Source organism: Centruroides vittatus, unplaced genomic scaffold (genome assembly GCF_030686945.1).
Source record: "Centruroides vittatus isolate TY-2023 unplaced genomic scaffold, ASM3068694v2 contig_329, whole genome shotgun sequence".
NCBI lineage: Eukaryota > Metazoa > Arthropoda > Arachnida > Scorpiones > Buthidae > Centruroides > Centruroides vittatus.
The window spans coordinates 980,312-994,119 of NW_027122113.1; the positions used below are offsets into that span (position 1 = coordinate 980,312).

General features: G+C 30.1%; 1 protein-coding gene across 1 annotated transcript in view; it reads right to left on the reverse strand.

Annotated features, from left to right (window-relative positions):
- Klp61F (Kinesin-like protein at 61F) overlaps positions 1-13,808 on the reverse strand; it is a 28,202-nt gene that overhangs the window by 7,505 nt on the left and 6,889 nt on the right. Inside the window, exons 2-14 of the mRNA XM_067268490.1 lie at positions 12,627-12,777; positions 12,471-12,544; positions 12,304-12,379; positions 12,014-12,196; positions 6,653-6,868; positions 6,500-6,566; positions 6,343-6,421; positions 6,069-6,261; positions 2,666-2,754; positions 2,488-2,575; positions 2,050-2,184; positions 1,876-1,971; positions 1,587-1,794 (exon numbers count right to left, since the gene is read on the reverse strand). Of these exons, the coding sequence (XP_067124591.1) occupies positions 1,587-1,794; positions 1,876-1,971; positions 2,050-2,184; positions 2,488-2,575; positions 2,666-2,754; positions 6,069-6,261; positions 6,343-6,421; positions 6,500-6,566; positions 6,653-6,868; positions 12,014-12,196; positions 12,304-12,379; positions 12,471-12,544; positions 12,627-12,777 (1,655 nt within the window). The remainder of the gene's footprint in view (positions 1-1,586; positions 1,795-1,875; positions 1,972-2,049; positions 2,185-2,487; positions 2,576-2,665; positions 2,755-6,068; positions 6,262-6,342; positions 6,422-6,499; positions 6,567-6,652; positions 6,869-12,013; positions 12,197-12,303; positions 12,380-12,470; positions 12,545-12,626; positions 12,778-13,808) is intronic.

Below are 13,808 nucleotides of genomic sequence, written 5' to 3' on the forward strand. Positions count from 1 at the left end.
AGTCTGTTTTTCTGGTCAGCCTTTATGTGATAAGCCCTCCAAATTATTAAAACCCTATCTACTAGTTATCTAACTCTATCTAAATCTCTTATTGCAGTTATAAATCCTAACACTCGAAAACCTCTGTTTACAGTGCAATAAGCATTTCCAATTACTAAAGACTAATGATTTTATTACACATTTCCCATCTGACACTTGATAATTGCAGCCAGGTGTTCTAGGTCAATACACTTTTCAGTATTGATCATGTATGTTTGATTCTATTTATGTTATTTACACTATTATAATAACAGTAGACTATAATTACCAATTATTACACTATTATATGGAACAATTATATACCTATTTTTTAATGTATTATGGAAGTACCACAACAATTGAAAGTAGTGAGTTTCCTGGTAAATTTTTCGACTGGAAACTTTTGATAAGACATCTTTTAGTCTAAGTAAAGTCAAACAACATGAAACCTAGTGAAATTACAGCTAAAAACGATAAAAATAACCTTTCTCAACATTTGTTTATGTTCTGACTCTGATCACATGTCTTTGAAAGACCTTGGTTCTTCGCGAGAAAATCCTGAACAGACAGTTCTGAAAGAATGCTCATTGGTTAATATTGATTCAGTCATAATTAGAAATGACTAATTAGGAGTAAAAAGCATATAAACAACAACTTTAAAGCCAATTAACAGCAAGAAAGTCTTTCATAGACTTACTACATGGAGGTGGAGTTTTCCAGGAATATTTATTGCTACACGGTTTTGAAAACATATTTACTAGTTTAAATACTGTCAAACAACTTTTCTTTAGCAAATCAGAGATCAAAAAATGATTAAAACAAGCAATTTTATAGTGATTGTTTACATATTTCAAAGATCATAGATTGAGGGACATGGCACTTAAGAGGCAATTTTAGCTCTACTGTTTTCACAGGTGGCCAATTCATTGATATAATATCAACAGAGACAGAAATTAACCAACTACAGTTTAAAAGAAGTTGACTATCGATTTTATCAGCCAATAATCTACCTCCTTACCTCTAATTACTTTACAATAGTAAGGGATTTATTGATTGAGACAGTTAAAAGACACATACAAGAAAGCAAATCAGAGCTTAGATCGCTACTGACTTGTTACAAAATGCTTCTAAAGTTAAAAATTAATATTTTTTTGTTTTCTTTATAAAATAAATAAAAATGAGATATTTTGAGTGTTCTTTTGATAAAGGCTTTAAAAACACAATACAATACTTACCTATCACAAAAACACCAACAAAACTATAATTTTTACAAAATACATTAATAAAAATGGTGTACAGGGATGAACCACGTGCCTAGTATCAAAAGATGACGCCTCAGGGGAAGTGGGGATTCTAACAGGGTGAGCACTAGTAAACGTAAATACTCAAATATAACGAGATTTTCAATCATTAATGCTAATTATATGTGAGGGGACAGTTTTGTAGTCCTATACAAAAAGTTATACTCGGTCTAGAATGACGGACATTGTTGAGGTCATCGACAATGTCAGATAGAGGAAAAATCAATTTTACCCGATTAAAGATGCAATAAATAAACATTAACTTACTAATTGAATCATGCAATTTCTGATTATTTTCAGTCTGTTTTTCAGACAGCTCTAACAAATGACCTTCTAAAGATCTCATGCTTTGTTGGAATTTATTTCTAAACATCATTGTATGTTGTTCATTTGCAATTTCCACTGAATGTTTCCTATCTAGTTTTGCATGTAAAGCATTTACATCTCCTGTACTTTCATCTGCAACTTCAATCAGCTGCAATACATAAAATTACTTTTAATTAAATCTATTAAGTAAACAATTTTAAAGTTTTGAGGAAAAAAACTACTCAAATACCTTCTGTGCATGAGAGACAAGCTCTTTTTCTGTTTTAGCTCTTTGTTCAGCTAAATATTGTTGTTCTGCCTTTTCTATTTCTGTTTTATTTAATTTCTATAAACAAACATTAAAAGTTTTTAGATTATAAGCATTAAAACTTCTAACGATTTAAATGATTAAAAACTTTTATACCTCTTCTGTATTTTTCAGCTTCTGTGTAGTTACAGTTAATTCACCTTCTTTTTCTTCAAGATCTTTATTACATTTTTCAAGTTCACTTGCTTTTTGTACCAGATGTTCTTGAGTTTCAATAAATAAAGCATTCACCTTAAATAAAATATAAGTAAGTATCAATATTCGGTTAATGTTACCTTAGGTGTCAAGATGGCGGCTCGTCTCTGATTCCAGCAAGGAAACAGTGGGACGCACGTTCTAACCTAACCTAACCTAACCTATTCTAATAAATTACCATAATTATTAGCAACCAAATGATTAGAATAGGTTAGGTTAGAACGTGCATCCCACTGTTTCCTTGCTGGAATCAGAGACGAGCCGCCATCTTGGCACCTAAGGTAACATTAACCCAATATTCAAACTTCACATTTGAACATGATATTTTACAAAACTTGCCTTTTCCATTTGTTCTTTTAATGCTTCTATTTCTGACACCAACTCTTTGATTGATTCAGATTTTCTACTTAATTCATGTTGCATATTTCTGTAAATAAAAACAGATTAATTAATGTAACTAATCAAAATAACAACTTGTCTATGCATCCAAAATTGAAATTCTTTTACAATAACTTACTCATAATTTGTAGCATCAACAAATATGCCGTTGCGCTCTCTTGCTGCAGCTAAATCTCTTCGTAATCTCTCTATTTCTTGTGTATATTCCTAATAAAATAAAAATTTTATTGAATATATTAGTTTACTTTTCACAAAAATAATAAAACAAAACATATTAAAAAAATATTACAGGTACTCCTCACTTTACAACCTATCTGCTTAACGACCACTCGCACTTACGACCAATCGAGTTTCGACCTGCAATTCGGGGAATCCCCTTTCTCAGCTTGAGTGTCGGTCAGTGGCGAATGGTGACATGTGCACTAAGCATACTATAATAGGCTAATAGTGTACTATAATAGTCTTTTTATGAATAAATTTAAAGTTTGTTGCATAATTTGTATAATTTTACAACGATCCTATATTCCCGGCGCAAGCTCCCCGCTAATTGACCAATTTGCTTAACAACATAGTCGTCGGAACGGAACTCCGTCGTAAAGTGAGGAGTACCTGTAATATGACTGATTTTTATAGCACGATGTCAGCAAAACTTTGCAACATGATGTAACACTATACATTTTGTATTAATGATTGATAGTGATATCATGCTATATAGACTATGAAATAAAATAGGTTAATGTGTACCTAGGTAGCCAAGATGGCGGCCGGGAAAATTTTTCTCTACATTCTAGACGGCGACGGGGAAAAATTTTTTCCCAGAGTCGAGACATCGACGACGTGGGGATTTTTTCCCCGTTCGGTTTCTACCCTGCGTTCGACATTGCCGAGTATCCTGTAACCTCGAAACGGAGACGGTAAATTTGCGACGGTAGAGGGAGCCTTTTCGTGACGTCGTGCGAGAGTAAAATCGGCGGAAAATTCGTAGGGGTGTTACGAACGAATATACAAATGCATGATCTGCGACGTGATTTCTGTTCATTTCTGGGCAATTTTATGCAAATGGACTAGTTTTCTGTTGGAATCGTTTACTGCTGTGTTGCGACGAATTGCGTATTGTATTAATTGCTGTTTTTTTTTAGTTTATTGCCAATTGTCGATAATGACTAGTTTTGCCGATTTGAGTTGCAACGACAAATTTTGGTCGAGATGCACTTTCCGTGATTTCTACAAGTTAATGGAAGACGACTTTTCGGAGCAAGGTTTGCCTCCCCGTATCGATAACGCATCGAATATTGCTGTAAAATTAAGCATACAGCCGACCGAGTCCGTTTGCATTCATTGCGATGAAGATAAGAAATGCTTCATATGTCAGGTGAACGACAGATCAGAAAACACTGTGAATAGGATCGTTTGTAAATACGTGAATTCCGGCAGTACGATAGTAACGGACGAATGGAAAGGATATATGCACATTGACGACACAGAAGGAGTAGCGGTCAAACATAGAACAGTCAACCATTCGAAAAATTTCGTCGACCCCCAAAGAGGAGATCATACTCAGAATATCGAACAATCGAAAAGTGAGTAAAAAACTCCTCTTTTTGTTGTTTTTTATTGTTTATTTCGGTTAAAAAATCCGCGGAGTCTGCAGAGAAATTCAAGATGGTGGCCGAAACTGCGGCCATCTTGAATGCAGGGAAAAAATTTTTCCCCGTCGCAGTCTCCGAAGTAGGGAAAATTTCCCCGGCCGCCATCTTGGCTACCTAGGTACACATTAACCATAAAATATATTTAAAAATCATCTATTGCATCTTCTTGTAAATTCAATTTCACTGTAGCATTTGCTTCGTTGATAGAATTTGCATGCAACAAAAGTTTACTCTTGTTAATATAGGTAATCATTTCAATAATTTATCTATTGTGCTCTGTATGTCATTTTTAAAATAAATTATCAGTTTTACATACTAATTTAAATGCAAAAAAATAATCAAATATCAATGTATTGATGTGAAACACAGAAATATACTTTAAGTAAAACATGAATGCATAAAATTTTAAAAATGATAGTTTTAATTGTAAAAATTCTTTTATAAAATATTTTTAAATGTAAAGATGTTTTAATAATGAAATGTATTCAATAGTGAATTAAAAGTATGATATATTTTCGATTGTCATACTACAAGATATCCCAAGATGTAATGGTATGTTATAATTGCCATAATATAAAACTATATGATAGAAAGAACTTATATTTCTGTTTTTATTATGTAGCCAACCAAAGAGGGGCTAAGGCCCAAAACGTGTCTCGGCAAATAAGAAATTACCAAATAAAAGTTGATGATAAAATTGCCAAGTGTCTGTATATGCATCTAGTAGTGATAACAAATTAATTAAAATTTAAATATCAAAAATTTATGAGGAAAAAATGATAATTAAAATATCAATTTTTTTGTCTATCCTAGTTTTAGAGAGAAGGGGAGAAGTTAATATAAGTTGAATGCTAATTAGTTTCATTTATGTCAGCAGTTAGACTGGTCAGATTACATTTACAATTTTTTCCTGCATTTCTCCTACTTACAAGGAGAGACCACAAACTTCAGATCATGGATTTTAATGAAACTTGTGTACATTAATCTACATAAAAATCTATGTAGATTATACCAGTAGAAAATAAATACCAGAAACAGTATTTTTAAGTATATTTTTAATAAGTTCGGTATATAACCTGTATAAAAAATAAGTAGATACATGTCCAAGTGTTTTGCCAATGGGCCTTATTTAAAAATGAAATTAAATGGAAAAAATTGTTAAACTCATAAAAATCATGCTTATAATCATACGAAAGCACACAGCATCATCATTAATACTGCTGCATTATGTAGAATTACTACAATCCTACATAATGCAGCAATATTAATTATAAAAACAATGATCATAGAAACAAATAAACATATTTTCAGCAACATGTATACAGTATAAAAGCTGATAGGAATCAAATTTGGTTAATATTTTCAAATACAAATCTTTCAGCAGTTAATCTTGTAGAAAATCAAGCATATTGGATCATGTTTGCAAAAGCAGTAGCTATTAACTGGTAGTGCTCAACTGAATAAATTTTAATTTTGTCTTCTTGAGATGCCAAACTTTTTTTCCTTTAACACTTCATTTGCATTCTGTATTTTTCCATTAATTAATGACTTAATCAAAAAAATAATCATCATAAGGTTGACAAAACAGTAGGAAAAGATTATTTCTATGTGGGCAGAACATCCATCATCATCATTGATGAAAGTCAGCTCACATATTTAATTTTGGTAGTCAATTTCTCATTAAATAAGGCCCCTTGACAAACACTCAAACACATGATTAGTTTTTCACATGGATTAACATATAAAGTTGTTAAAATCCTTGATTTGAAGTTCATAGTTTCTCCTTGTTAGTACTTAGATGATGATCTAAATGAGTTTGAATATAAAAATTATTTTTCATAAGAAATATATAAACAATATATGAACAATTACTTTTAGTAATGCTTGTTTTGTCATCTTCTGATTAATTTCTGGACAGTTAGTGATCTTTTTGGCACGATGAGCATAATCCAAAGTGCTCAATGTTTCTTCTACATTGCTTTGAGCTGGAGAAATGGTAGCTATAATTGACGTTTTAGTGCGACCTCCAAGAGAATCTTGAAGAAGCCGAGTGAGTTTGCTCTCTCTGAAAATAAATTTATTCGAATGTTAATTTTTTTGTTTTGTATTGAGTAATTAAAACAAAAATAAATAAATAACATTTTACCGATAAGGAATGTGAGGAGCCTTCTCAACTAAAGAAGTGATAACTCTTCCAAGTGTCAGAAGACTTTGATTGATATTTCCTGTAAATAAAATAAAGATAATTTTTAGGAATAATTAATTTAACTGCAATTTAACTTTAGTCAAATTTACATTCATACCTGCTTCTCGTGCACGTCCATCTATTGCACCAGATCGGCCTATATTTTCACTACCAGCCAAATCAACCTGCATAATGTGTGTTAAAATGTTTATAACATTTACTTGTATTAAAATATTTTTAGACCATTTTTAAAAATAAAAAGATATCGTACAAGATTAAGCTTTCCAGTTTTGAGTAATTCATCACCATTATTAGTAGTTTCTTTAACATGCATTGTAATGGAAAATACGGTGTGACTACGACTAGAAGTAGCATTGAGCATAGTAGCAGCTGTTTTTCGTTTAGCCGACCCTCTTTCCAAAATTTTATAAACCTCGTTTCTTGAATGAACAGATATTTCTTCTAATCCTTGAATTACAACAGAACCCTATGAAATGACATCAAAAAATGTTTGATTTTCTACTGATATATGTACTTTTATGTATCTACAAAATTATAAAATTAAATCAGTTTAAACTAATAAAATTTATACAATACATTATCATAATTTTTAATAAGTTCTGTATATTACCTGTATTAAATGTACAGTACATTTGTGTCCAAAATTGATTACAAATTAAAATGTGATCTACAATGCAATTTTTTTTCTTTTTGAAATGTATTTAATATATCACACAGTTATTTAAGCATACATATATTTATTCAAATTGAAAATTTTCTATACATTTACATATTTTATAATTTAATAAAAAAGCTAAAACTTGATTACATGACAATATAAAATCATACATGTTACACGTAATATAAATATTTGTTTCAATGAATATTTCTTATTATATATATATATATGGAATAAAAATAATATTTCTATAAAAGCAACTACGCAAAAAATATGATTATAATATTTGGACCCAAAAAATTTTGCTTGCTAACAAAATTGTTTTTGATTTAATAACAAAAAATATCTTTTCAATTTTATCATACTGATGATTTATGTCTCCAGAAATAGATCTTAGGAACTTGTTCGCATATTTTTACTTCAAAAATTTTACATATTGTTTAGAATAAATAATGATATTCAATAATGTCAAAAATAAAAAATCCTTTAAATATTTGTGTCTTAAGACCAAAAAGAAAAAAAACATAATATTGTTTTAAGATAGCTACAATGACAGATTAACTTCTGTCCAGAATTTCAGTAATGACAAACTGTGTTACGTAGTCGTAATTTATATTTATTTTTCTAGGTATTCCTCCCTCTCCATATGCTGACACTTCTCTCGTCATTTTGCCAACAATGTTATGCCTGCAGAATAGTCTTTTGACTGATGTCGAATTATGGCCTAGTACACAGTGGAGGTATCAACTAACTTTGTGGACCAATCAACCTACAGTCCAGATCTGTCACCTTATTATTATTATTGCCTGTTTGGTCCTTTGAAGGGAATTTTAGAAAACAGGAGATTCATTCAGAGTACTAAAGTCTCTCTTTGGAGTTCATAATGCAGTAGAGCTCTTACAGTGATGTCAGAGCCACTGCATCAAAAAATTTCTATTCTGCAAGACATCATTGCGAAAACAACAGAAGTGTCAGCATGTGGAGATGATGTACAGTACCTAAGGAAAGAAACATAAATTGTGACTATGTTAACATGTACAGTACAGTTTCATCACCATTACTGAAATTCACTCTTGTATAATTTTCAAATTTTTTAAATGAGATTATTTATTTGATAATCTTTAATGAAAGAAGGAAAACGTCTTTCATAAAAACATTTCATTTTTGAAGTAAATTTTTCTTTCTGTTCCTTTTAAGAATTTAATTGTTTTCATTTCTTAAATTGTACACTTTTTATTCATTATTTTGTTTATTATTCATTCAAGATATACATTTGTTGGTAATATTCTAACAAACATGGAAATTACCGTATTAGCCCGAATATAACGCCATATTTTTCGACCATTTATTTTCCGTTAAAAAATCGACTTGCGCTAAATTCGGGGTTTAAGTAATGGAATGTAATATAAACAAGGACATTTTCCTACAGAGATTGAAACGCGACTGAACGTCAGACCTAGCTCCACCGACCACTTCAAAACAACCATGTGATCTAGTTAGTAGGCCTGCGCTTTTGTTTGCATAGCGCTACTATAGTAAGGCTGTGTCTCCGCTTGTTCGAAGTTCATTAGTCACGTGATTTTTCGACCTCCTTTTAGTCACGTGGGCTCTCACAGACGCCATTTTTTATCTTAAAATTGTGAAATTTTTGGCTTTGCTCGAAAAATTATTATTACATCTTTCTTTTCTTTATTTTCTCTACTTTTAAACAATGTAAAATATTTCTATATTGACAAAAATGCTTTATTTGTGTCGAATTTAATGTAATTTGATACGTAAAACGCAAAAAATAAACATATCAAATTTCAACTCGCTGTAATTTATCTCATGTTTAACAGGAGTCAATGTCCGATCATTAATTCTTGTTTTGGGGCGTTATTTTTATTTTGTTCTTTTCTTTTTCTTGGTTCCTTTTTTTTGTTGTTACGGACAAACTCCCAAGCACCAATGACCAAAAGAACAAAAAAACGAAAATTTTTAACTTAGTTTACATCGTTGCCCGATCCTGGAACATCATCCTATGTAAATTAGACAGTGCGGAGCTACACTGGATGAACAATTAAAAGCGGAACAGCCAGGACCAAAAGGAGAGAGAGCTTCAGGTGACCAAGGTGGTAAACGTCAGTGATAAGTTCGAGGAAATTGTGTTTGGCTGTACACTATTTATAGCTTGAGGAGGAGATAAAACGTTTTCTTTATTATGAGAAAGCTGTACAAGATTTTGATATTGTCTGTGGTTTGTGGAAATTATTAGTTTTAAATAAAGTCCTGGTCTGGTACTTGCCTCATTATTATGTAACCTATTGTTGTTTCCGAAAACGGTGAGTTACAATGTTTCACCGATTGCCATCGGGTTTGTTTGTAAATGGGGAAGAAATATGACTCATTCAAGTTAAGTCAGTAGAAATTTCGTACTACTGCGAGAAAATTTGTCAATAGACCCGCTTTACCCCCTAACACAAAAGTCAATAATGAATAACGGAAGTCAATGAGTTCTCATTCTGAAAACAGTTCAGATTCTGAATAAACATTTCCGTTTTTTGTTGTTACTTACGTAATATTAATTTTGTTTTACATTACTTAATTTTATTGACATGAATGTAACCTGTGTTATTAGCTATAAATACCTAAATAAATGCTTATCTGATTGAATTTTACTTTCTTTCAATTCTTTTATGAGTATTATTTTTTTTTCTAAATATCTTTATGAAAATTTTGGAGTCGCGTTATATTCGGGCTAATACGGTAACAATGCTTATTTTTGGGGATATTATATAGCAGATTCTTTAGAATTTATAAGAGTACATAAATATTCTGAACTCATTTTTGTATTAAACTATTTAATGCAACAATTATGTTTTCTAGTCAGTGTGTTTGTAACATTTTTTATTTAAAAATTCAATTTTCTTAAATTCAAAACTACATTGTTGTAAGATTTGCTGACTGTGTGCAATTGTCAGGACAATCGAGGGGTCAAGACAATCGTATGTGAACATAAAATTAGCATTGAGACAAGTTTACCATCTTTACTTGTTTAATAAAAATGTTTAAAGGTTTTTCTTACAAATACCTCTATGTGCCTGTTGACACAAATATACAAGGATAGTCTGGTAAAGTCACAAATATTCCTAAATGTGTCTTCCTCAGTTCCTCGTTATGGTCGGCAGCCCAGGGCCCACTGTAGTTTGGAAAAGGATAGCCTTTGTCATAAGGATGAAGCTTGAAGAGCACAAAAAACTTCAAGAGATCGAATGTCTTGGAGATAGATGAAAGTTGGAACAGCTGATTTTTATGATAAAACAAAAGGTTTGGAACAAAGAACGTCATGTCCTTGAAACACACGTTTTTTATCAGTTTTTCCCCTCGATTCCATGCTCAGATTGGACTCCCCTCCTCACCTGGTGACAATTTGAAACCTTTCAGGGCATGGGAGAGGTCAATTTCTTGACTAAATTCTTGAACCCAATTCCCGTTCATCTAAAATTCCCTCAACTTTGATATTCTCCTTGCTATTCAAATCCTCTGTTTTCCATTTTGTTGGATAGAAGTTTTATTGTTTAAGCTAGGCTTTTTTAAGCCTTGCTTTGTTTAATTCTGAAAGGTGAAAGCTTAACTCTTGCCAGATTTTCATCATTCAAAACACACAAGTTCAATTTCTATCCAGGGACCTCACATTGTTTCATGTTATTCAATGGAACAAAGAAAAATATTGTATACCCTATTTCCTCAATTAAACGCAGGGTTTCTTATCTTGCAGTAGCAGATAAATGGATACAAATTAAAAGGAATATTTTAATTCCTGTAAATTTTCCAAACTATCAAAACCATATATTGACTGTATTTATGGATTATAGCTACAAAATTTTAAATAATTACTGCTTTCATAGTTAATTTGATCTAGCTTCTCCCAATTCATTATTATGTTGTCATTCGTGTCTACTTTGATGTAGAATCAAGAGCTTGACTACTAACTTCCGATTCAAATTCACCATCTGTTTCCAATCTGAGATTTTATTACCCTTCAGTTGATAAGATCTCAACTTATGAACTTGACTGTAACTTTTCCATGCTCAATTTTTGACAGTATTTATAATTTTATATACAAAAATATTCCTATAAACCTTGAAATCAAAAGTGATAACTGACTCTAGACAATTTGAAGAGGCAGAATTTTAAACTCCTTACCTGCCATAAATTACATTACACAGTGGAGTATTTCAATGTTTCACATGCTTTTCAATCTGGGGTTTACAAAAAAGATAGAGAAAAACTGGACTATGGTTCTAGCCATAGTCCAATTTTTCTCTACCTTTATAATCAAAGAAATACAGTATTTATATGCTTTATTTGAAAGAGTGCAAAAATTTAAAGTTGTAATTGTTTTATTCAAAGCCTCTTTTAATAAATCTGTTGCTGATATTTCCAACTCCTTGTTTAACCAATGTTAATAAATTCTATTTAAATTTCTCTGCATAGGAACATAGAAATTCAGTTTCATGTTAATATAGCATTAAACATTATTTTTTACTGTCTTTTTCCCATAATATTTATACAATAGAATTTCTTACCACCTTCTATAACCACTACAGTTCATAATACAAATAACTATCACAAATTGCAGATCATCATTTGTTGAAAGAATTATTAGATTACTTCAAAATTGTTAACTATTTCCAATAATAAAATTATGAATATCAAAACATTTAACCATTTTTGATCATTTAACAATATAGGGTTTTTGAAGTTACTTTCATTCAACAAAAAATTTAAATTGTTCAAAACAAAAGTATACAATTTATAACAACTTATTTACTCTTATATTATACAGAATTTCTGTGTCGATTTCTCAAACTTATCCAATTGTTATTTCTGTATTTATATGTTGTTTACTAAGCACAAATAAAGTTTTCTAGCACTTAAAAATAAATTTATATAATTATCCTATTAAATTACCTTGCGTGTGGCATCTTCAAAAAGTCGTAGCTTTAAGTTGCTAGTTTCAGGACTCAAAAGATCAAACAATTCTTCGTTATACAACTCAAGAAAAGAAATATGTAAAGTAAACTCAACATCTTGTTTCTCAAGCTCGTCAAACAGATGACTAAGTGCTCTTGGTATTATTCCTATCTTTGGATGCTGAAAGAAGCAAGTTTTAAAATTTTTACCATTAACTTTTTTAAAAAATTAAAGAATATTTAGCAATTATTTAACAAAGATTTTTAAAAATATTGCTAAAAACATACTTTATCCCATGCTGAAATATCCAAGTTATGATCTCCTTCCATTGTATATGTCTTTCCACTTCCTGTCTGACCATAACTGATGTTTAAAAATAAGTTTTTTTAAACCATTTTTAATATAATTTGGTAAATCTTAAAAATTCTAAATATTCAAAAGCATTCCTACTCACACAAATACTGTACAATTATATCCCATCAACACTTCTTCAATAACAGGATTCATTACTGTTTTATAGATATCATCCTAAAAAAAAATATATACAAAATAATAAATGTAATTACCAAAAAACTAGTTTTATTTTAAATTTTAAAAAAATATCAACTACCTGACCACAACTTGGGCCAAATACTTTATCAAACTTAAAGACTTTGGTACATTCTCTACCTCCATTTCTTTCTTGAACTCTTATTTCTTTCAGTTCTGAACATACTTCCACAACTGAAAATGAAGTGCTTTTTTCAGCACTGTTTATAGGCCTAAAATTAAAAGAAAATAATATAATTTATTAAAAAAAATATAAGATATAACTGAAATTATTTTTGAAGAGCTTGAGATTAATAATAATAATTCTTCCTGGAATATAAATCCAACCTTTGCTTATAATACAGTACATTGTAAATTTCAATGACTTTTAATAATAAAACTTTACTGTAAAATTAAAAACCATTCAAATTATAACATTTAATGTATCATTAAAATATCGTAAAGATGCATTACAATTTAAATTTTAAATGCAGCAATTAATTTACATAATAAAAATTATAAAGCAAGCAACTTTATTGAACAGTCAAAAGGAAATGAAGAGGACCGAGGCATTGAGATGTAAAAGATGTAGGCAGGATAATAAATAATGTGTTTTGAAGATTATGTAAAGTTAGAAACAGATTAGTAAAACTTATCTTTCATTTTATTAATACACGCTGAGAGAATCTTCAAAAAGGTATCAAAATTAATACTTTTTATTCCTTTTAGAACTGTCACCAATAAATATAAATAATAAACTAGAGATTCATGTATATGAATTTACAGACTGTCTATATGGAAAAGTATTAAAAATTTATTTACTCTACGAAACAGAAAAGTATTTCATATATTAAATTCAGTTTTTTTTTTTTCATATGAAACATTATACAAATATAAACAAATTCTATTTCGCAAATTTTCACACATTTTACAGCCTTTTCTGTGCAATTATTTTTCATAAATGTGATAATCATAAACTCTTCTAAACAACCCTTTCATTTCATTTCTGAAAATTCTTAGCTGTTAATATTGTATCATTGGTATATATTGTAAAGATTAAAGAGAAACAGTAATTTAATGATAAAACTCGGAACACTTAATATCTCTGTATTACTTTCTTTACATTTTCACTAGCTGGTATACCTGGAAATGTTCAGATTATCTTAAGACAAGTGTGTCAAACTCATTTAAACAGGCCATTTAATGCAACTGATAAGATTCATTCGAGCCACATCGCATTTACAAATTTTCTTAAAATTATAAT